This window comes from Toxotes jaculatrix, chromosome 18 (assembly GCF_017976425.1).
Source record: "Toxotes jaculatrix isolate fToxJac2 chromosome 18, fToxJac2.pri, whole genome shotgun sequence".
Taxonomy (NCBI): Eukaryota; Metazoa; Chordata; class Actinopteri; family Toxotidae; genus Toxotes; species Toxotes jaculatrix.
In genome coordinates, this window is record NC_054411.1 from 21132522 (window position 1) to 21154992 (window position 22471).

General features: G+C 47.5%; 4 protein-coding genes across 6 annotated transcripts in view; all 4 read left to right on the plus strand.

Moving 5' to 3' along the window:
• Positions 1-4703, plus strand: part of ap2a1 (adaptor related protein complex 2 subunit alpha 1) — a 23164-nt gene extending 18461 nt beyond the window's left edge. For both annotated transcript variants that reach the window (XM_041063450.1, XM_041063451.1), the window contains 7 exons: positions 432-514; positions 1197-1286; positions 1430-1553; positions 1817-1933; positions 2140-2209; positions 2356-2490; positions 2661-4703. In XM_041063450.1, the coding sequence (XP_040919384.1) occupies positions 432-514; positions 1197-1286; positions 1430-1553; positions 1817-1933; positions 2140-2209; positions 2356-2490; positions 2661-2738 (697 nt within the window). In that variant the 3' untranslated portion in view covers positions 2739-4703. The remainder of the gene's footprint in view (positions 1-431; positions 515-1196; positions 1287-1429; positions 1554-1816; positions 1934-2139; positions 2210-2355; positions 2491-2660) is intronic.
• On the plus strand, positions 1787-16082 carry rras (RAS related). Its single transcript, XM_041063458.1, has 7 exons — positions 1787-1803; positions 10707-11236; positions 12669-12756; positions 14772-14874; positions 15188-15296; positions 15514-15632; positions 15883-16082. Exons 2-7 carry the CDS (start codon positions 11150-11152, stop codon positions 15968-15970), a joined length of 594 nt encoding a protein of 197 aa, XP_040919392.1. The 5' UTR covers positions 1787-1803; positions 10707-11149; the 3' UTR covers positions 15971-16082.
• Positions 6726-9184, plus strand: si:ch211-195b15.8 (dual specificity protein phosphatase 8). The gene is made up of 5 exons (XM_041063453.1): positions 6726-6884; positions 7083-7177; positions 7288-7447; positions 7558-7681; positions 8027-9184. The coding sequence occupies exons 2-5, from the start codon at positions 7085-7087 to the stop codon at positions 8832-8834; spliced, it is 1185 nt and encodes a 394-aa protein (XP_040919387.1). The 5' UTR covers positions 6726-6884; positions 7083-7084; the 3' UTR covers positions 8835-9184.
• Positions 16083-18358: 2276 nt separating the features above from the next.
• prrg2 (proline rich Gla (G-carboxyglutamic acid) 2) lies at positions 18359-22458 on the plus strand. Of its 2 annotated transcripts, XR_005896397.1 has the most exons (8): positions 18359-18567; positions 18667-18766; positions 19325-19497; positions 19884-19917; positions 20430-20562; positions 21217-21360; positions 21987-22120; positions 22159-22458. XR_005896397.1 is itself a non-coding variant. In XM_041063457.1 (7 exons), exons 2-7 carry the CDS (start codon positions 18679-18681, stop codon positions 22027-22029), a joined length of 615 nt encoding a protein of 204 aa, XP_040919391.1. In that variant the 5' UTR covers positions 18359-18567; positions 18667-18678; the 3' UTR covers positions 22030-22458. The 2 variants fall into 2 exon arrangements, 1 of the variants encoding a protein (XP_040919391.1); XM_041063457.1 differs by having other exon boundaries at positions 21987-22458.
• The last annotated feature ends 13 nt before the right edge of the window (positions 22459-22471 follow it).

A 22471-nucleotide genomic window follows, 5' to 3' on the forward strand; every position in this document is an offset into this window, starting at 1 on the left:
TGCTGCGTCAGGTGGCTGCAGCTGCCAGCGGCTGAGTGCCAACGTTTTGCTAGACTTTGCTCTTCCTTCTGCCGCCTCGAGTTAAACTCATAACTGGATATCTGACTCATGCTTTTAGGACTGAATGTCTGTGTTGACTCCAAAAGTTTTTTTACCCAAAACATTTTTATTTGTGCTTTTGGACTTCGTATTTACGCTTTTATTATTGATAACACGGTGGAACAAAAATTCGGTTCTGAATATTGTGAAGTCGCTTGATAAAAGTTGCAGACAGTCGGATGCCTTTTACACAAGGAGCACCAAAGAACAAACACTAATTAGCCTCCATTTGTTAATTATGGATATGAAATGAACTGTTTCATTCGGGGGGGGGGGGGGGTTCTGGGGATGAGTCAGTGTTTGCTAACCCTTGAAATGCTTTCATCCTACAGGTTTGTGTGCAAGAACAACGGGGTTCTGTTTGAGAATCAGCTGCTACAGATTGGCATCAAGTCAGAGTACCGTCAGAATCTGGGTGAGTTGTCCTCACAGGAAAAGCAGCACGGGCACCACCTGGGCAAGGTTTGTTGACACACGGGTGTGGTTTGGCACGATTGGACTTTAGCGACGTGGCTGTGGTTCGGGGCGTTTGTTTCTCCACCACCTGTTGCCGTTTTCATTATCAGGTGTTAAGAGATTCTACGTCACACACATGCTATCTCCCCTGTCTCCTCACTCACATGTAGTTGGGGTTCCCTGCCTTTGCTGCTACATGACGAGCAGCACACAGGCTCCACAAAGTGGGATTTAGCACAGAGTGCTGCTAATACAAGACAACAGAGGGTTTCCTTTACATTTCCACTTCGTAGGTCTCCTCCTGTTATTCTGAGTTGCAGTGATGGAGTAAGTGCGTCAAAGCACTGACACTGTCAGGAAGTTAAAATGCAGAAATACTCTTTTTGTCCCTGTCAGGATCCTGTAGGAATGATGACTCTTGAGTTTTTCCAGTGATCTGATTGGTCGGTAGTCGAGCTGCTGACAGGTTTCAATTTGATCCTCTGAAGTTGCTCTGGAGCAGGCCCCTGGTCTGCCATATTTGCTACATCTATCTCTTACTCCATGAAGCACAAGCCATGTTTAATGAAGGAAATAACCTTTTCACTGTTGTGTGTGTGTGTGTGTGTGTGTGTGTGTGTGTGTGTGTCTCTCTCTCTCAGGGAGAATGTACTTATTCTACGGTAACAAGACGTCAGTGCAGTTCGCCAGCTTCACCACCACAGTCAGCTGTCCCGGAGAGCTGCAGTCTCATATCCTTTCTGTCTCACTGTGCTCTGACATTGCCAAAGCTTGAAACTGGGATAACCGTGACACAGTCAAGTGATCAGTCGTTTAAAAAACAATCTCTCTGGGTTCAAAATCATCACCTCTCTGGTCCTTGACAGCCGACCACAGCTCAACGTGCAGACTAAACCAGTGGAGCCACTGGTGGAGGGTGGAGCCCAGATCCAGCAGGTCCTCAACATCGAGTGTCTGACTGACTTCTCTGATGCCCCCCTGCTCAACATCAAGTTCAGGTGAGCTCCTACAACCAAGTTTTTTTTTTAAACAAGGCTTATTTCTTTCATTTAACAAAAGAATGTCAAATCAAATAATACTCTCAAACACTGGTCAAATGATTGATGAAATGATTAAGACCAACTAGTGCGCCGTAAAATAGTAGGTTACTGGGACTGCAGTCATCACTGGAGTCCTATCCAAATGAAGCTACAGACAGATGTGTAGACCTGCAGTGTCTGTGTGTGTGTGTGTGTGTGTGTGTGTGTGGTGTGATGTTCAGATATGGAGGAGCTCTGCAGAACCTGACCCTCAAGCTGCCCGTCACCATCAACAAGTTCTTCCAGCCAACTGAGATGTCCTCACATGACTTCTTCCAGCGCTGGAAACAGCTTAGCCAGTAAGTGTCTATGTGTGTGTGTGTGCGCCCCATCAGCTCGGGTTGGTCTGCTTGAGCTGTGCTTGAGCCATGGCTGTGATGATGATGTATTGGACTGAAAACACTCTGTAGCAGCCTGGCTCTACTGCTCGCCGCCCCTACTGTGGAAAAAACCCTCATTAGGTTCCCCGGTAAATGAAGGTGTCTCCTGTGTGAACTCTCCTTAGGCCTCAGCAAGAAGCACAAAAGATATTCAAGGCCAACCACAGCATGGACACTGAAGTACTTAAGGCTAAGGTACGTCCACATTTCTCAGCTCATTTTTCTGGGTGCTTCTCCCACCTTTTTGACAGTGTCTATTTAGATAGGATGTGTACTTTTTGGTAATGTCTTAAGTCCTGTTAACTGTCTCCTTCACGCTTTTGTGATGTGTTTGCGTGTAGCTACTTGGTCTAGGAACGGCCCTGCTGGACAATGTCGATCCAAACCCAGAGAACTACGTGTGTGCTGGAGTGATCCAGACCAAGGGCCAGCAGGTTGGCTGTCTGCTAAGACTGGAGCCAAACGCCCAGGCACAGGTACAACACACAGGACGGGACCTCACAGGACCTCCCTTGACTTTAACAGCTTTCCAGTTTTTTTTTTTTTTTTTTTTTTTAACATTTACATATGTTTCTCTGAGCTTCCATATTTCTGACTTGGAGTGAATAATAATAATAATTTTCTGTGTGTGTGTGTGTGTCTGCAGATGTACCGTCTGACTCTGCGCTGCAGCAAGGACTCTGTGTCCAAGCGTCTCTGCGAGCTGCTAGCCCAACAGTTCTAGAGTCCAGACCTCTACCATGACCAGTACTCCCCACCATCCCCACCAGCGACCTCTCCCTTGAGCCCTCCTGCCACACCTCTCCTCCTCCTCCCTCCAACAAAGAATCTTTGAGTAAAAAGAAAAAAGAAAAAAAAAGAAAAGGCGTAACCAACATAAGGGAAAAAGCAGCCGCTGCTAGCAGCAGCAATATTATTGTCATTATTCTTGTCCCAGATTCTGATTCCAGTTCATCTTCTACTTGTTTATTAACATGATGCTACGTTCTTTTTTTTTTTTTGTTGGTGTTTACCTGTGTAGCTGGTGTGTGCGTGCGTGTGTGTCACGGTTGTGCTGGGGTCTCATTCTGCTTCCTCTGTAGTACCGATAGTGTGTGTGTGTGTGAGAGGGAGAGGGAGAGAGAGAGAGGAAGAGAGAGAGAGATTTCATTTGAATCAGTAGAACATTCCGTGAAGTTAAATGGGAGAATCTGTTCATTGCACACATGCACTCACACACACACACACACACACACACACACACACTAGTCCAAGGTCTCTATGACTTCTTGTGGTTCTGGTGGGAGCCACTAGTGATCTGAGGGTCCAGCGCTCTTATCTTCTGCTTCTGCCCACTCATTTCCGTCAAGCATTCCCAGTGGAAGATGCACTTAAGGTGTTGGGATCCACTCCAGCATGAGCCCAGAGGCCCTGTAAAGAACAGCCCTTCATTTCTATGAACTAATACACTTTGTTTGTTATTGACGTGTATGTAAATATGTGCCAGTGGATTACTTTACTGCTTTCTGAGACATTCCCATCACGCTTGTTTAGAAGGCCTGTGTTTATATCTAACCCAGGCCCGCCCGAGGAGAAGGATGGCACAGAGTGGACACTGTGTAGATGGTACAGGGAATGAGACCCGCGGTGTTTAAACAGACGCTAGATCCGTTTGAGTCCATCTCATCCTCAGCCTGGGAGATGCTCCAGGTCTTTATCGAAGGAGAGAAAGTTTGCGAGATGTACACTTGACTAGCCAGCCACAGGGTTCTCTTCACTGAAGTCGTTTCTCTTGTAAAACTGGAACATTGTTTCTGAAAACACTCCTTATCAGAGGTGGAGAACATAACCAGACGTACATTTGTCAAATGAGTTTTCTCTTGTAAAACTAAAGCATGTTGCTTGACAGTGTTTTTGCAAGAGAGAAAACTCAGTTGTTGTTTGGGAAATACACGTCTGGTTAAGTCCTCCACCTCTGAGAAGGAGCAGTGCACAGCTGCCTCTCTAAGATTTGAATAGGAAGCGGTTGGGACGGTGGAGGACACAGACCCAAATAGGATTGACTCCATCTTTTGAGCCTTCGTGGCTCCTGGAGGCACAGCTACTGGCTCAGGTTGCTGCACCAGTGTCCACGTGGAGTCCTGTTTGTTTTTTGTTTTTTTGGTTTGTTTTTTTTTTTTCTTTGTGAAGAAGTGCACAGCCTTAGCTGTGATTAGAACAGATGCACCATATTCACCTGGAGGACGTGACAGCTTTGTAGCCAGGCAGTGAAACTCTGTCCAGATGCTGTAGGAGCTGAATCTAGCACCAACACATGTATGACAGAGATGACTCTGACACATAGACAGATCCATACTTTGGCTTCTCCAGCCAAAGCGTCTAGAGAAGAGATCAGTCTGATGTGTGCACGCAACCACTGCAGTAAATGTTTAGACAACACTGAGATTTTCAGCAACTTTCAGAGTCTATAGATTGATGCGCCCAGCTGTCGAAACTCTTCCCGGGGCTTCCTGTCACACACAAGTACTGATGTTGTGGGAGAGGACAAGGATGTAAGACACCCAGATGTCCATGACAACTACTGGGGACTCGGTGTATGTGTGTGAATGTGAGTGTGGCTGTAAGCAGGTAAAACAAAAAAACAAAACAAAAAAAAAAAGCCTAGAGACATTTCTAATACATGGTCACATTACATTCTGTGGCTGCACGGCAATCACAGGACATTGAACTTTGTAGTGGAAAATGTAGTCATTTTGTCATTCAGTGAGTGTGTGTGTATGTGAGTCTGTGTGTGTGTGTGTGTGTGTTTGTCTATGCAGTATCCACTAGCTAATGCAGCCTCATGTATCGGTGTTAAGAACCTGTCCAATACCTGTGTTAGAATTAAGATTTACTCTGTAATGAAAAATGTGAAAGTAAAACTATGCCATATATCCAACACGACGCCTCCTGTCCTCTGTCGCACTGACACGTGACTGCACTGAGGTGAAGGGGGGGGGGGGGGGGGGGGCAGTTGTCAGTGTACTTTCTAACCGATGACTTTAATCACTGTGTAATATTACTAGAACATTCCCACACTGCTGCACAGGTGAGGCTGAGACAGATGAACTTCCTCTCGCTTCCAAATCAGCTCATAGATGATTTAGCGCCCCCTGCTGGGCCGGTGGAACACTGAATAATTCCAGAAAAAACAAACAAACAAAACCTAAATAAATCTCTGTTACTCTTGAGTAATTCATTATTAATTACCTACTTTTCTGGCAAATTCCCCCAATGTGCGGCGTTTCCATCCTTACGTGCTGATATTTATTCCTTCCTTCTTTCTTTCTTAATCATAAATGTGACCTATCGCTCCATGTTTGACAGTTTCCGGTTTCTTACAGCGCGTGCATAGTGCACTAATGTGCTGGTCTGTGGTGCTGTGGGGTGTTTGCTTTAAAGCCGACCTTCCGCCTCGTGCTACGTCAGCGCCTGCATGGTTCCTGCAAGGTCTCGCGCATATGAACTTTGTTATGGCTCGAGCCTCTGCTTTACTTAGCTGTCATTTAGTTGAGTTTGAATGAGTGTTTAACCAACATTCATATTTTCATCACACACACACAGGAGCAGTATCCCTGTAATGTAAACTTCAGTGATACACGGCACATCTCACCCACCACTTCCTGTCTGTGTGACCTTCCAAATTTAAAGCTCACAAGGCGCTGACAAGCAGGGGGCCCATGATAACAACGCGTCTTGGCGCCAAATCATTTTCAAAGAGCAACAGCCAATGGGAAAACTCCAACCCTCGGTCCACCAATGGTGGGACTTGCGTTACTCTGTTACCTGTGTCCAGTCGACGTTTACGTCAACGTCACCGTGTGTTGTGCAACTTAAAAGCCCTTTTTTTTTTTGGACAGTCCGCTCACTTGTCCGCCGGAAGTGACAAGGCTGCTGAGAGGCGACACCTGAAGAGAAGCTGGTTTCTAGTAGCGACATAAAAACATGTGACATGTGAGGCTACACCGTCTGCATCATGCATCATGTGACCACTGTATCAGAGGCGTGATGGAAGTGCTTCCATCTGCACAGGGAAAGATAAGGGGCCACATTAAGGCCCTTCTCATGTCAGTGGACCCTGCGCTTCAGTGCTGCATCTTCCGTATTTTCACAGTTAGAATTCATCACATGACTACAGACCAGTCCTCGGCCATCATCATCTAAAACCCCGATCAGGAGGGACAAGCCATTCCCCGGCTTCTCTCTGACAGCTCAGCCCGTCCCTGTTGTTGTCCCGTTTATGGCCCCATGATAAATGCACCCTGTTCGCCTTTGAGAGGAGGACTGGTGACTGATGCTCCATGGGGACGAGTTGTGTGTCACTGTGTCTTGAGGGAAGGGGACAGAAAACACACCAAGTCCCTAAAGCAGGTGATGCGCACTGCGAGCACACCCCAGTCTCAGTCCTCTGACCCGGGGCTCAACGGAGCAGCGTCACATGAACGCTGAGTGTTGATGCTCGGGGGAGGCGGGGGAGGGGGGGGGGGGCGACATGCTGCTGGGTTCAGCCAGAGCTGGCGTCCCTCCGCCTGCTCCTCCACCGTCATTGCTGCCGAGGGCGCTCTCTCTCACTGAAGATACGTCTGCGCGTGTGTGTACGTCCAGCAAGGCGCTGATTGGCTACAGATGACATCATCCACTCAAGATCTATTGTTGGAAAGAGGATGAGCTCATCGTTTCGCAGCCAGTTTGAGAGAGCAGAGAGAGGACGGAGGACGCAGCACAGGCTTCAGCAGAAAGCAGCAGCAGCAGCGGACGGAAGGCGTCTGCAGACCTGAGACATCGACACCCGCTCCGGGCTCCGGATCCACCAAGAGGACTTGTCCTGCGATCTTCCACAGGGACACCTAGAGTGAGTAATACTAAATCAAGCAACTATCCAGCGTGTCTCCACAGCTGGCTGTTCGTGTCCCAGTTGCATCGCTGCGTCCCTTGCGCTCTGAGAGGACAGGCTAACATGTTGAGCATTGTGGGGACCACTTGAGTCTGATGTCATAGTTGCGGTGACATTGCCTCCGGGTGTGACATGTGGTGCATGTTTGTTCTACAGACATGGTTTGGTCCCCGGAGAGTGAGGCGGAGCGTCCCCCGCTGTCCGTCATCCTGCCGCGGCTCTACCTGGGAGCGGAGAGCGACGTGACGCAGGTAAGAGTGGGACCAGGTGCTGATGGTGGAACGAAGCTGTTGTTGAATTATTATTAATGATGCGAAAGTTGAGGAGTAACAGGTCAGTGTGTGTGTGTGTGTGTGTGTAGGACCGGCTGGCCTCTCTGGGTATCTCCTATGTGCTGAGTGTGAGCCGCTGCAGCCCCCAACCCTCCTTCCTGCCCCGCTCCAGATACCTTCGCATCCCCATTGATGACTCCCTGTGGGACGACCTGCTGCCCTGGATCCCCCAGGCTCTGCACTTCATTGGTCAGGATGCTCACTCACCATCCTACAGGCTCACTATCACACAGACCGCTGACTTAACAAGCTGACTGTACACTTTGACTAACTGTCACTGTGTGTGTGTGTATGCTCAGATGCAGCCATGTCTTCCGGTGCCTCGGTGCTGGTTCACTGCGCAGCAGGAATCTCCCGCTCCCCCGCTCTGGCTGTGGCCTACATCATGTACAGCCTGGGGATGGACCTGGACCACGCGTACAGGTAAGGCCGCCGGCACACATTCATTCATCCTGCAGCCATCACCAGCAGGAAAAAGACTGGATAGAACTGGACGAGCTGTTAACTTCTCCTTCATGTGATTCAACAGACCTGAACAGTTCATGGCTTCCTCAAACTAAAAAAAAAAATCCATTCACCAGATTAGACCATGATGATTAGCAACGCGCTCGCCAACACCAGTTATAATTATAGCACCCCCCACCCCCACCCCTGCCTGCCCTTTGTATAGTGTGGTTTTATCTGTCTCGCTGTATAGTAACAAGCAGAGTCAGAGAGAGAGAGCTGTGGAACCCTAACCCACATCCTGTCTCTGTCTCCCTTTATTAGGTTTGTGAAAGAGCGCCGGCCCTCCATTTCCCCAAACTTCAACTTCCTGGGTCAGCTGCAGCACTTCCAGGGCACTCTGAGCCAGAAGGCCTCCGGCGGTGACCTCTCCCTCCAGCAGCTGGACGCCCGCCTGGCGTCCATCGCTGACAGCACGAGCCACGCGTCCACCCCTCAGAAGGTGAATTGTCAGGCCGACGGCGTCAGCAGCGGCACAGCAGCGGCTGATTATCATCCTGACTATCACACAGACAGAACGCAGCAGAGACACTCGCATTCAGAAGGAGGTGGGGACCAGCAACGGTCCCTGTCTGGGAAACTTCGGACTCTCCATCTGACTCTAGGTCAGAACCAGCAGCAAGTCCAGACGCCGCACGAGGTTCCAGCTCCGAACCCGCGTGAGCCCGTCAAACCAGCTGCAAAGCCCACACAGCTACAACTCCCATCAGGCTCTGCTTCTCTGTTAGAGAAACGCAAAAGCCTCACCTTGTCTTTGACCCCTCTGGGAATCAGCCCTCCCTCCCCGACAGGTAGCACGTCCAAAACTGTGCACAACAGTGAGACAGGAGGAAGGTCTGAGGCAAAGACACGGAGGAGCCCTGGCTTCTGCAGGCAAGCGGGGGACACCCGCAGGGAGCAGAGCCCCCCCCACAGCAAGTGCAGCAGGGCCGAGGTGCAGGAGCAGGGCCTGCTGTCGCCGTTCAGCTTCACCCTCAACAAGCTGCTGGGCTGGGGGGAGAGGCTGCTTCTGGGAGGGGTCTTTGTGCACCCTGTAAAGATGGGACAGCCTGCACTGCCGTACAGGTGCTGAGGATTCTGGGGGTGGAGTTGGGTGGGTGCGGGTGGGTGTTTCTATCTGTGCATGTTCGTTGAAAGGAACCAAACCACACGTGTGATGTACACACACACACACACACAAACAGGGGGTCTGAAGGAACTGAACTTCTATTTATTTATTTATTTATTTATTTATTTATTGCAGAACTGAATATAAGAAGTGGACCCGTAAACAAACCTCCTCCCAGAATGCATCCTGTTTGTTCCACTGACCCTGCTCCGCTGTTCTTGTTCTTTGTAAAGATGCCCTTATTTTAAAAAAAAAAGACTTTTGGCAACACTGGCTTGAAATGTATTTACTGATGAATTAAAGAGGACATTTCACCTGTGTCTTACTGTTCCTTGTCTCTGAAGTGTGAGGCCTCTGGACATTCTGTGTCCAGGTCTCATCATTCTCATGTTGTCCTAAGTCAAACACATGAAATATGATTTTTCTTTTTTATATCTCTGTGTCATCAAGTCTGTGATCGTTTTGATATAAACATGGTGCCTGAGAGTGTTTCCTGCCTACATGTGTAAACGTAAAGGAAGGGGTTAAAGTCTAGTGATGCTAATATGGACACGTGTCTTCGTAAGAGAAGAGTCTGCATGTGGATCCAGTCTGTCCATCAGGATCTGTAATCAGCCTCATAGTCCAGACTGGATCACAGAGCAGGCAACATGAGCATCCCTCTGCAGGAACAGCTTCCTCTGAATGTCAAACCCCAAAAAACATGATTACACAACGCTTTAACTGCTTTAAAAGGTTTTCCAAAACCCTCTGGACTTTATGAGCCTAGTTTTATTCTTTTTTTGGTCTGCTTCATTGTTTCTGTCCGTCATTTATTATTTTCAGAATCATCAGAGAGTTATCTCTGAGAGAAACAGATGCTGAGTCTGATGAGAACACACACACGGACACATTGTGCCTGTAACACACACACTGTACCTGTAACACACACACTGTACCCATAACACACACTGTACCCGTAACACACACTGTGCCTGTAACACACACACTCTATCCCTGTAATGGGATGGCGGTGCACACAGTATGGGTATTTCAGACCATAGTCCAGACTGGGTCACAGAGCAGGCAACATGAGCAGCTGCACCCCCCCCCCCCCCAAGGGGGGGCCCCAGTAACAGCCCCACAGCTTTCTGAGGATCCAGACTGACTTTGCACTTGAAATGAAACTGAAACATTGGATATTAAAATGAAGCGTACACTCCTCATGTCATGTTTATGATCAGTCAGAAGAAAAGATGAGATTCAGGACTTCATCAGTCCGCATGCGACAATAAGCTCTGAAGGTAACCCCACAGGGAGAGCTCCGGGGAGAGCTGGGGTTTCCAAAGCTGTCCCCTGGCATTTGGGTTCCAGATCCAGAGGCTCCTCCCAGCAGAGGGATTGAAGACCATTTGGATCCAGCTCAGTGTGAGGACGCTGTTTACCTCAGCCAGACCTGCTAAGCCCATATGTGATCCTGATCCAGATCAGACACCGGGCCAGAGAGAGCCCGTGTCCCCGTTAGTGACAGTGGTCGCAGTGGTCTCCGCTCCGCTTTTCACATCCTGTGCGCGCCACCAGGTTTGCCTGACGTCACGGATACTCCGAATGACCAAATAAGGAAAGTGGCACATGAAAGCGGAGAGATCCGCTCACTTTTCCGTTTTTAAGGACAAACAAAGCTCAGGTGGACGCACCCTGCTCCGGTCTGAGGGCTTTTCCAAGAGGTGGCCGCTGTGTGTGGGTGTCTGTCACTCTGTGTGTGTGTGTGTATGTGTGTGTGTGTGTATGAGAGTGTCCTCCGGTGTGTGTGTGTGTGTGTGTGAGAGAGAGAGAGAGAGAGAGAGAGAGAGAGAGAGAGAGAGAGAGAGTGGCTTTAGTTTCTTGAGGAAAGAGAAAAGAGGAAGCAGTTCCGCCCTCAGCAGCAGCAGCAGCAGCAGCCTTGGAGGCCGTGGACTGAAGAGAGCAGAGACCGCTTCATACCCCCAAAACTCGAGCCGAAGCTGTATTGTTCGGCGGGCGGGCGGACAATAAGTGGATCTCCGGGCGGGACTTTTGCGTCTCAGGTGTGGCGCTGTGCGACCGCCGCGTTTTGCGCGTTAGAAAAGCGGCGTAAAGAAAATGAGCTCCATGTGAAGAAGTTTCGCTCTGCTCGACTGTTGCGCCGCGGACTTTGTCGTCTTAGTTCGGGTTGAGCTGCTGATCCAGCGGCGGGAGTCTGACTCAGGCCCTGGCAAGATTTTTTTCTTTGTTTTTCTTTCTTTCTTTTTGATCCGGACAAATCCCAGTTCAAAACCAGTATGAGTGGAGAAGAGGAAAGATACAAACTGGTGGTGGTGGGAGGAGGAGGGGTGGGGAAGAGCGCCCTGACCATCCAGTTCATCCAGGTACGGAGTGCCCTCTGTGTGTGTGTGTGTGTGTGTGTGTGTGTGTGTGTGTGTGTGTGTGTGTTTGTGTGTGTGTGTGTGTGTGTGTGTTTCAGACCAGATGTGGCCAATGAACAGGAAATGAAAACATCTGGCTGGTGAATACTAATCAATAGGCTTATTGGTTAGGGTTAGAACAGGAAGTCTTTAATTGTCCACGTGGATAAAGGATTGATTTGCTCCAGATTCTCTGCAGCTCTTCTTCTCCAGAGGGTCAGAGGTCAAACAGGCCTAACCCATGGGAGCCTGTTCCTGATGAGTGTGGGGAGGATTTTTTTTTTTTTCCACAACCTGGCAACCCAGCTAGTTGTTGCATAAACTCACAGTGTCTGAATCCTCCCTGTCTGATCAGGCTTGCGTGAGACCTAACACACCAGAGCGTGTTAGGTGTATAAAAGTCCATCCTGTGTTTAAAAAAAAAAAAAAATTAAACCACAAAAATATGAGTTTTCCTTCTCGTCTGGCTGTGATTGGCTGGTCACACTGCGTCACTAAAGAGCAGGCCACTGGTCTTTTTTTTTTTTTTTTTTTTTTCTCCCAGCTACAAGCAACAACAAGCATCAGTGCTTCAGATGCAGGCTGGAGGCCAATAAAAGACACTCAGATCTCAGGAAGACACACGCGCTGCTGTGTGTGCTGTAGAAGCTGCTAGCAGTAATGTGAAGTATGTGGGTGGTACATTTGTATTTGTGTTACCTGTATAAACAGGTAAGACGTGCGGACTGGTATGGTCCTTGAGTCGAGTCAGCGTTAGGGTTTGTGGGGTGTCAGTGCACTGCTGCAGTAGATGGAGCTTTGACCTGATGAGCAGGAGCCGTCCTCGGTTGTCCTCAGCTGTCCTCAGGTTAAAGGCTGTGCACTGAACAGACAGCTGGGGTCAGTTAAAGGACCATTTCACTGTTTTACTTACTGATTACAAATCTCATATCTCACTTTCTGTAGCTGCAGGCCACATTTCTGAACAGGAGCCGGTATAAGTTAGCATTAAGATAAGTTACTCAGGTGGTGATTTTGTTTACAAAGCCAGAAACAGACTGAGAGGACTCCTGTCAAGCTAGACCTCGGTTCTGGAAACCCCACTTTAGGCTAAAGTCCTGTTCAAGGCAGAACCATCAGAGATATTCAGATCCATTACCTACGTAAAAGGACCTTTAGCACAGAGTGTGCAAAATCTGAAGAATAATACTGTTCTTAGTCGAGTAGGTGAGTAAATGATCCACTTCCAAATCATCTTTGGAAGTGGAGCCAGATATTTGCTGGGTGACCTGTAAGACAGAGCCCTGGATTTCTGAGATGTGTTCTGTTGTTGTCAGTATCCAGCCGCCGCAGTAACCAACTGCATCCACAGCAGCAGCAGCAGCAGCTGTTCATTAACACACATTGTGTCCCACAGTCCTACTTTGTGTCCGACTACGACCCCACCATCGAGGACTCCTACACCAAGATCTGCACCGTGGACGGGAAGGAGACCCGGCTGGACAGTAAGGCTCATCGCACTGCACGATCAAATTCACACTTCACACTGCTGATAGCAGGGTGTGTGGAAAGGGCTTTGTTTGAAAGCGGAGGGTGTGTTACGCTGTGATGTGATATGACACAGGCAGTGTGTTTGCTCTCTGGATGTTTCATTCCCTTGTTAGGACTTGTACTTGGCCCGGTGTGTTTTTTTGTGTGTGGAGCCAGGCTCCAGTGAATTGGGTCACACTGCTGTTTCAGCACACAGCTAATATGTGAATCATCAGATGTACACAGATGAACTCCGCTGTTTGGACAGCCTCAGTCTTTCTGCTCTTTCTATGCGGCCATGTTTGTTTAGAGCTATAGCTTTGAATCAGGCGGTAGAAGCATCACAAACCAAATCACATCTGTAGGAGAGATTATAAAAATAAAAAATAAATGTGGGTTAGATTGGGATTTTGGGAGACACTAGTCACACTAGACGTGTTGCGTGATGTGCACACAGATGTTGCAGTGAGTGGTTGTGGGTGGTTTAAAGGTGGGACCAGCTCGCCATGACGCACAACTGCTCTGTCGAGTCACCGGCTCTCTCAGATCCCTCTGCAGGAGCCGTTTGTGCTTCTCATGCAGCTTCCTCTGAATGTCAAACCCAAAAAACATGATTACACAACGCTTTAACTGCTTTAAAAGGTTTTCCAAAACCCTCAAAGACACTATAGATACCTGGACTTTATGAACCTGTGTCCTAGCTTTTTTCTTTTATGGTCTCCTTTATTGTTTCTGTCCGTTGTTTTATATGTATTATTTACGTACAATCACAAATGGTTTCACAACTGAAACATTAAACTTCACTTCAGAGATGTGTCATTTCTAACAGTCATCTCTGGATCAGTTCCTCATAAAGCAGATCGAGGTGTTTTTTTTTTTATACTGCACTGGACAGAGTGTGTTTTAATCCAGACTGTTAGAGGAGTCTCTGAGTTATCTCTGAGAGAAACAGATGCTGAGTCTGATGAGAACACACACACACAGACACGCTGTACCTGTAACATACACAGTGTACCTGTAACACACTCTGTACCCATAACACACACTGTACCCGTAACACACACACTGTACCCGAAACACACACTGTACCCGTAACACACACTGTACCTGCGCCTGTAACACACACACTGTGCCCGTAACACACACACTGTGCCCGTAACACACACACGGTGCCTGTAACACACACAGTGTACCTGTAACACACACTGTACTCGTGACACACACACTGTACCTGTAACACACACACTGTACCTGTAACACATACACACTGTACCCGTAAACCGCACTGTACCTGTAACACATACTCTGTATCCGTAACACAAACACTGTACCCGTAACACACACTGTACCTGTAACACACACACACTGTACCCGTAAACCGCACTGTACCTGTAACACATACTCTGTACCTGTAAGACACACACTGTACCCGTAACACACACATTGTACCTGTAACACACCCTGTACCTGGGCCTGTAACACACACACTGTACCTGTAACACACACACTGTACCTGTAACACACCCTGTACCTGGGCCTGTAACACACACACTGTACCTGTAACACACACACTGTACCTGTAACACACCCTGTACCTGGGCCTGTAACACACACACTGTACCCGTAACACACACACTGTACCTGTAACACACCCTGTACCTGGGCCTGTAACACACACACTGTGCCTGTAACACACACTGTACCTGGGCCTGTAACACACACACTGTGCCCGTAACACACACACTGTACCTGTAACACACACTGTACCTGTAACACACACACTGTGCCTGTAACACACACTGTACCTGAACATGCCTGTTTCTGCTGTTTTAGTTCATCATTCCTGCACCTCCAGCTTCGACTGTTAAAGGCTGGTTATGGCAGAAGAGGGAACCCATTTGAAAACAGTCTCTCTCTCTCTCTCTCTCTCTCTCTCTCTCTCTCTCTCTCTCTCTCTCTCTCTCTCTCTCTCTCCCTGTGTGTGTGTCAGTCTTGGATACAGCAGGTCAGGAGGAGTTTGGGGCGATGAGGGAGCAGTACATGCGCTCAGGAGAAGGCTTCTTACTGGTGTTTGCACTGAACGACCGGGGCAGGTAATGGAAAGTGTGTGTGTGTGTGTGTTTCAATATCTCACTGAATGGTCTATCAGTGTGACTGTGTGAGGCTATCACTCACAGCAGCAGCAGCCTGTCTTCCTGCTAAAGAGGAAGTGCAGTGAGCTGTTGTGGGTACTGACTGTCCAGCTCTTCTCATACCTGTACCATCTAACGCTCTCCTCTGCAACATTTGATTTGATTGGTCATTATTACGCCCCCTCTCCAGTAACATAGCACGTTCTTTCCTGTGACTCAGAATCCCTACGTATCTCTGCTTGTTGACTAATTATTTCCCTCCATCCTCCCACAGCTACCACGAGGTCCAGAAATTTCACACCCAGATCCTGAGAGTGAAGGACCGAGACGACTTCCCCATGCTGCTGGTTGGAAACAAGGCTGACCTGGAACAGCAAAGAGTGGTGAGTAACATACTCATGCATCCCTGTGCTGCCTGGCTCCTGGATCACAGTCAGATACAGCTCAGAGGGAAAGTCATGGAATCTGATCAGTTCTCATCAGAGGGTGGGAGTTATCAGGGAATGAGGTTAGAGCTGGAGGATCTTACCGGATCTTACCGGATCTTACCGGATCTTACCGGATCTTACCAAAGCTGGATGTTGTTTGCTTTGTCTGCAGATTTCCAGGGAGGACGCTCAGGCCTTCGCCAGAGAGAACAGGATCCACTACATGGAGGCGTCGGCCAAGAATCGCTACAATGTGGACGAAGCTTTCTTGGAGTTGGTGCAAATTATCAGGTAAAAATCCTTATTTATTTTCCAGTGATGTGATTGGTCAGTAGTTGACAGGTTTTGATCTAGTCTTATGAATTTGAGTGTCACCTATAGGAACTTGTAACTAAAATCAGGAACAAATGAAAAGCAGAGCTTGTGACAATGGAAACTGATTTCATTTTCACAAGTGACACTGTGTGATGTGTGTATCACACAGCCAGTGATGAATAATGGGAATGAACCACCCTTCCTCTCTTTCTGTTTCTGTCCACAGACGGTTTCAGGAGATGGAGAGTCCTCCTCCTCCAACTCATCACACAGGGAAACAGAAAAGAGGTGGCTGTCCCTGTGTCCTCCTCTGAGAAACCTTACTATGGACACCAAAGCCCCGTTCCTCTACAGCTTGTCCAAAAAGGAGTGTGTGTGTGTGTGTGAGAGAGAGAGAGAGAGAGAGAGAGAGAGAGAGAGGGAGAGAGTGAGTGAGTGGGGTGGGGTGGGGGGTGGGCGGGGGCAGACAGAGAGGTGCATCACTATATTTTCAAATAGTTTCATTTGCACTTTTGCCAAAAAGCAACATATAAACCAGTGTAATCTTTCATTTCAGTGAGAGGGTGGAAAGGCGTGAGTTTGAGGAGGAGTGAGGAGTGAGTCTGGACAGGAAGTCAGTACTGTGAGCGGCACTGTCCCCATGGCGTGCAGTAATTACGACGTCCCTGTACATAGTCAGTGCCCGCAAACAGAAATATCATCGCACTGTCACGTGTTGTAGAAATGACCAAACTGCTGTTAGACAGGACACCGCGTCCTGCAGGTACAGGTGTCAGCAGTGACATCATCTGCCCACAGCTGACTGCTGGGAAAATCCCACCAACGGTTTCTTTCCAACACTTCGCCTTTAGTGAATAAAAAAAAATGTGTCCGTAAGATTTAAAGTTTCCCCTGAAATGTGGTCCACCCGAAGACCAGGGCTAAACCTCTGTGTGCTGTCATTGTGCTCTGCCTTCCCTGCAGGGGGCAGCACAGCCCCACAGCACAGCTACAGAGACAGGGAGGAGACCAAGCCGTCATCTGTCCACATGCGTTGTCTAAATGAGACAGAATATTGAGACCATCCCTAAAAACCAAATTGGCCGATCACTTAAAGGTTCTGATGAGGTTTTTACATAATCCAGATTCAGACTGTTCCCAGTCTGGGAACTCAGGCACGGCCTACACCAGCTGGATGAGGAAGAGCGGAAGTTTAGAATTTGAAACTGGACTCATTTGAGGACACGTGAGCATCATTCCCGACAGCAGGGCCTGTTCCTGTGTCTCCGAGCAGGGGTCGACACGTTTGACGGTTGACACAAATGCTCTGTGGGTGTTTGCTGCACTGCATCCTGGTCCTGATGTCATGCCTTTAGTTAGACCAGAAAGACTACACAGCTCAGTTCAGCAGGTCAGTGATCATGTTTGGCCTCGAGCACAGCAGTTTAACAAAACAGTCCTAACTCAAGGTTCACTTACTACCTGGCTTTTAACTGCAGGTCATGGTCTTCATCAGCAGATGGAAGGACTCAGTTATAGAGATAGTTTGGTTGTTGTATAGGGGTCAAGCTGGTTGCCCCTGACTCCAATCAAACATGGTCTTAGTTAACACAAGACTAGTTTGTTATAAAGGTCACATGACTGAGCTGCCTCCATGCTTACTGCTGTGAGATTCAGAGCTCTGGTTCCAACACTGTGCGTCTGTGTCTGCATCCACCTGTGATCTTTACAATTGAAAACCAGTTCACATCTTCGAGCAGCTTCTTCTCTGCTTTTTATTTGCAAAAAAAAAAAAAAAAAATGAGCTCAAGATCACTCACACCAAAAAAAACCCCCCAAAACATCTGTAATCAGATTTACCTGAAGAGTCTCTCGGTACTTTCCCAGCTGTAACGCATCGGGCAGTTTCACTTTTTCCTTTTTAATGACAATTTTAATTTATATCAACCTGCAATTCACGTCATGGGTTTTATATTGAAATAAAAAGTCAAATCACGTTTATACATCATTAAAACATTTATCTGAATATTTGACTCTGTTGTCTTTTTTTTTTTTTTTTTTTTTGCCTTTTCAGACTTTTGAAAACTCCAGGATCTTAAATTCTCTTGTTGGTCCATGAACTCCAGTTAAAAAGTTAAAAAGCAATGACAGAAGCGTTAGTGTGGTCACTGTGTTGCAGTGCAGACTCGGTGTGCTAACATGTACGCACTGTTCTGTTTAGCAGTAACAGGGAATGATACGTGCTGTCAGCAGGTGTCCGTCAATGTGGAGTGAATGATAACACATTAGTTAGTGTTTGCCATTTCAGTGATGCAAATTTTTTTTGAAATCATTTAAATAATTAATTTGCAATTCATCTAATGATTAAAGACAACTGTGAGACAGCTAACCTGCAGACTCTGGGGGCCCCTGGAAGCCCGGGGGCAACTTTGCACCTACTAGTAAATGAGTTTTGTGTTTTTATCAGGTTTGTTTTTTTTTTTTTTTTTGCAGCAGGTAAAGCTGTTCTTCTCATTAAAGTTTTCCAATAAAGTAAAACATCACCACCAAATACAGCCTCCAAAATGAGTCACTACACACACACACAAACACACACACACACACACACACACACACACACACACACACACAGCAGACAGGTAAACAGACAGTGAGCAGACAGACAGGTTTGGGGAGGGTCCTCCCTCCAGCCAGTATGTAGTCAAACAGGTTTGTGATGTGACGTTTCTCTGGGAAAACAGCTCAACACTTCCTGATGGTTTCAGCTCAGACCTGATCAGAAAGAAGTTCGGCCTCAGTTATAATGTTTCTTTCCTGTGTTTCCGTGAGGATCTGAGCGGACTCAGTGGACCTCGTCCCCCTCCCCCCGTCCCCCCCGGAAAGCTTGGACAGCGGCACACGAGTGAGGAGGCTACAGCACAGCGTTGGACAGGTGAGTGTCGCGGGGGTGGTGGGGGGGGGGCGTCATCCTTCAGGCCACGGATCTTGGATTCAGTCCCACGGAGGCTCCTCTCTGTCGTTTTCCGTGTAGGTTCTCGCTTCCATGGCAGCCGTGTCAGCGGTGTGGATCCCCGCGCTGTCCCTGCTGCAGCTGGCCCACTGCGCGGTGGTCACCTTCAGGCGCGCACCAGGTAAACCACTGAGGTCACACACACACACACACACCCACACTGTCTCACACTGCAGGTTGAAGGGTGTAGTTTCATATGTATAACAAATATATAATACAAAGAGTAGCTGTGACACTTTCATATATTCATTTGAAGTGTGAGAGTATTTTAGCATTTCCTTTTTTCATTTTCATTTCACTCCTTTCAGACCACAGGTTTTTCCTGTGTGATTTCAATTAGTATGTGTGTTTCAGAAAGAACCAGCACTTCATCTCTCTCTTCTTATGAAAAAAAAAAACTGGTCTCACAGACTTTGACAAACCTTCTCAACACTCATCGTCAGCCTCCGATCTGTGTGTGTGGCACTCAGCTTCAGGTCCACTAGTTCCTACTGCAGCCATACATTTTCAAAACAACAACAAGTTTCAGTTTTAAATAAGTTTCAGACATTTCCTAAAACAGCTAGACCTTGTAGTTTTTCTCAAACGTCACTCACACAGAAGGAAAGAGTCCGTTTGTTGGGAGCATGGCTGCAACTTAGAATGTGCTCTGTGAGTGTTTACGCCCTGTGTCCTGCAGGAGAGCCGGTGTTGTTGGACGAGCAGTCGGCCACCGCCTTCCTGTCCCGCTCGCTGCTCTATAACAGCTGGGACTTTGAGCTGCTGGTGCCTGACAACCTGGAGAGGGAGTGTTACGAGGAGATGTGCAGCCGCGAGGAGGCCAGAGAGGTGTTTGAGGACGACACTAAGACGGTAATGCTGCTGCTCTGCACTCAGAGGATATAGAATCCTACAGCTTCGCTCAGGGAGTCAGGGAATTGGACATGAGGTTTGTGTGACAGCTGTGTGAACAGCGACAAAAATATTTTTGAAGGTAAATCTTTAAGAGTTGCTTGAACGCCTTTTAGTTCTACTTCAAATGCATCGCAGCAGTGTTGCGTTTGCAGCCTCAGAGTGGAGACAAACTGTCGTATCCAGGCAACTGAACTGTAATTCCCACAACTGTCACCTAAACATACTTTTAGAAAACACATTCGTTCTTGACGAGAGGACTCTGAAGACGTTTCCATGTTGGCTTAGATGAACTATCACTGTGTCTTCTCTTACGTCATTACTTTTTTTTTGCTTCCATGTTTTAGGAATTATTTTGGACCAGCTACGTCAACAGTCAAGGTAAGGCTTTACAGGATGAACATAATCCCTGACTGTCAGACCCAGTCTGCAGGCCTGGTACTGGCCTGGTACTTTACAGCTCTTTGCTGTACTTTTGTACTCTACTGTACTTTACTGCATTTTATTGTACTTTACTATACTATACTGTACTGTACTTTAGTGCTTTACTTTACCCTACTATACTTTGCTATGTTAGCACTTTCCGTTACTGAGCTTTACTTTACTGTACTTTATTTTACTCTCTTTACTGCACTTTACTGTACCTTACTATACTCCACTTTACTTCACAGTACTTAATTCTACTTTACTGTACTGTGCTTTAGAATTAAAAACTCTGAGAAAGTGTTATCACAATACATTTCTTAGTACAGAAAAACCTGCAGAGTGTGTGTGTGTGTGTTCAGTAGGAAGTCAGGGCTGAAGTCATGGCTGTAGTAATTAATGACTGAGTGGCTGCTTTGAAAACAGTTTAAGAAACAATGGTTTGATGTTAACGATGTTTGTCTTTGAAGAGTATGCACCCAGAGTGGATGTGTCAGGGCTGGTGGCAGGGATCCTGGCTGTCCTAGTGTCTGCTGTTATTGCCACCGTGCTGGGAATCTACTGCTACAAAGCCAAGAAGAAGGGTGGGCAGAGGTCAGCCCAGTAAGTTCACCCCGATGGGGAGCATCTGCAGAGAAACTTTTTCATCCAGCTAAGGGAGGGATGTGGAATTAAATAAAATGGTGACTTTGGTTCCATTCAGCCCTTTAGCTCAGATCATGTACTTTGGTATGGATATTCATGGTCCTGATATCTAATGTCTTCAGACATTCATCTAGGAGGCCTTTTGAAAATCACCAGTTACGTGAAATGTGCTGCATGAATTCATGGTCCCTAAGGGTGAACCTTAACTGTAGGCTCTGAAGGGACTGCTCAGTGTGCTAGACAATGGTTACTTGTCCTACAGAGGAACCTGAAAGATTTTGTATGTTCATTTTTAGGCTACCTTTACTGTAAGACGATAGTCAGTGGACAAGAAGACAAAGCACCTGTCCTTCAGAGGGAAACTCTGAGGGACAGTTGCACATCTAAATGCTTCACAGCAAAGGGGGATGACCTGGTGTTAGTCCCTGTGAGGACTAGCACCAGTTTGAGCCTCTTACCCTAGATAATAATTTTGGCTGACCCTCTGACCTTTCATCTAGCACCACCATCTGGAAAAAATGTTCACTTGCACACAAACACAAGCATTAGACTCGATGAGCTTCACAGGAAGTCCAGTGTCTTCAGTGCATGTTGTGCTGTGTGTTGGTCCAGAGCTCCAGTGAGGATGGCAGCAGATGGGCGTCCATCCGCGGAGGTGGTCCCCCTGACTTCGATCACCGCCCCAGGTCTACCGAGCTACCACGAGGCTCTGAACCGCAGTGGGCAGCACGATGCCCCCCCGCCTCCTTACTCAGGGTAAGTGGACGCTTCAGTATGAACATGCACCTCACCTGGAACCTGGAACCAGGAGCACCTGGACACTCAACACCTTACCACTCCACTGCTACACCATCATCATCACACCTAACAAACTCAGAAAGCTATATCCCTTCCCCCAAAACACATAATACACATATGAATGAGTAAGCCATTAAACCACTGGAACCCCCAGGTGGGGCCTTGGTCATTCAGGATACCAAAAAATAATCAGAGCACACCTCTCTTGTTTATGAGGTGCACTTCTTCTGCATCTCTCATCCAGTATTTTCTATTATCAGGCGTCTGTTGTATTCTGTGCATCATGAAGGGTGTTGCGTGGTTGAATTATGTGTGTGTTGTGATTAGGCTCTTGTCTTGGCAGCTCGGAGGAGTTCACACTGCCTTCTTATGCATTCATACCCAACACCCCAGCAGCTAATTTCACAGTATGCTGCAGCCCTCTCTCTCTCTCTCTCTCTCTCTCTCTCTCTCTCTCTCTCAAGCCTCTTTCCAGGAATGAAAGCACAGACTGTTGGGTCCTTCACGCACCACACCACTGCGTGTGTGTGTGAGACTGTTAAGAATTCTCACAAAGATTTTTTTTTTCCTGTCTTTGACCACAGGGGTGCGCCATCAGAGCCCGCTGATCCTGGAGACAACCAATGAGGGGGCTAGCAGAGCCTCTTTATATGGCTGATGGGAACGAGTGGTTTGACTCCACTTTTAAGTATTCCATGTTGTCTTTTCACACACACACACACACACACACACACACACACACACACACACACACATAGATGGATAGATAGAAATAGATATAGAAATATAAATACAAGATATAGATATATAATTTTTTTTACTGTCTTTGTGAATGAAGTTAGGACACCTGAGTCCCAGTTCCCAGAATGGACACCTCTGACTGTACTGACACTGGCAGGACAGGCCACTACTCTGTCCACTACAGACGTAGTGGACAGGGAGGGGTTCATGTTTGTGCTTTCGCCCATTCACCCATTTGTAACAAAAGACAGTCACTTCATAGAGATGAATGGTCCTTCATATTTTATATAATAAATCACGTAACAATCACACACACACACGCCTCCAG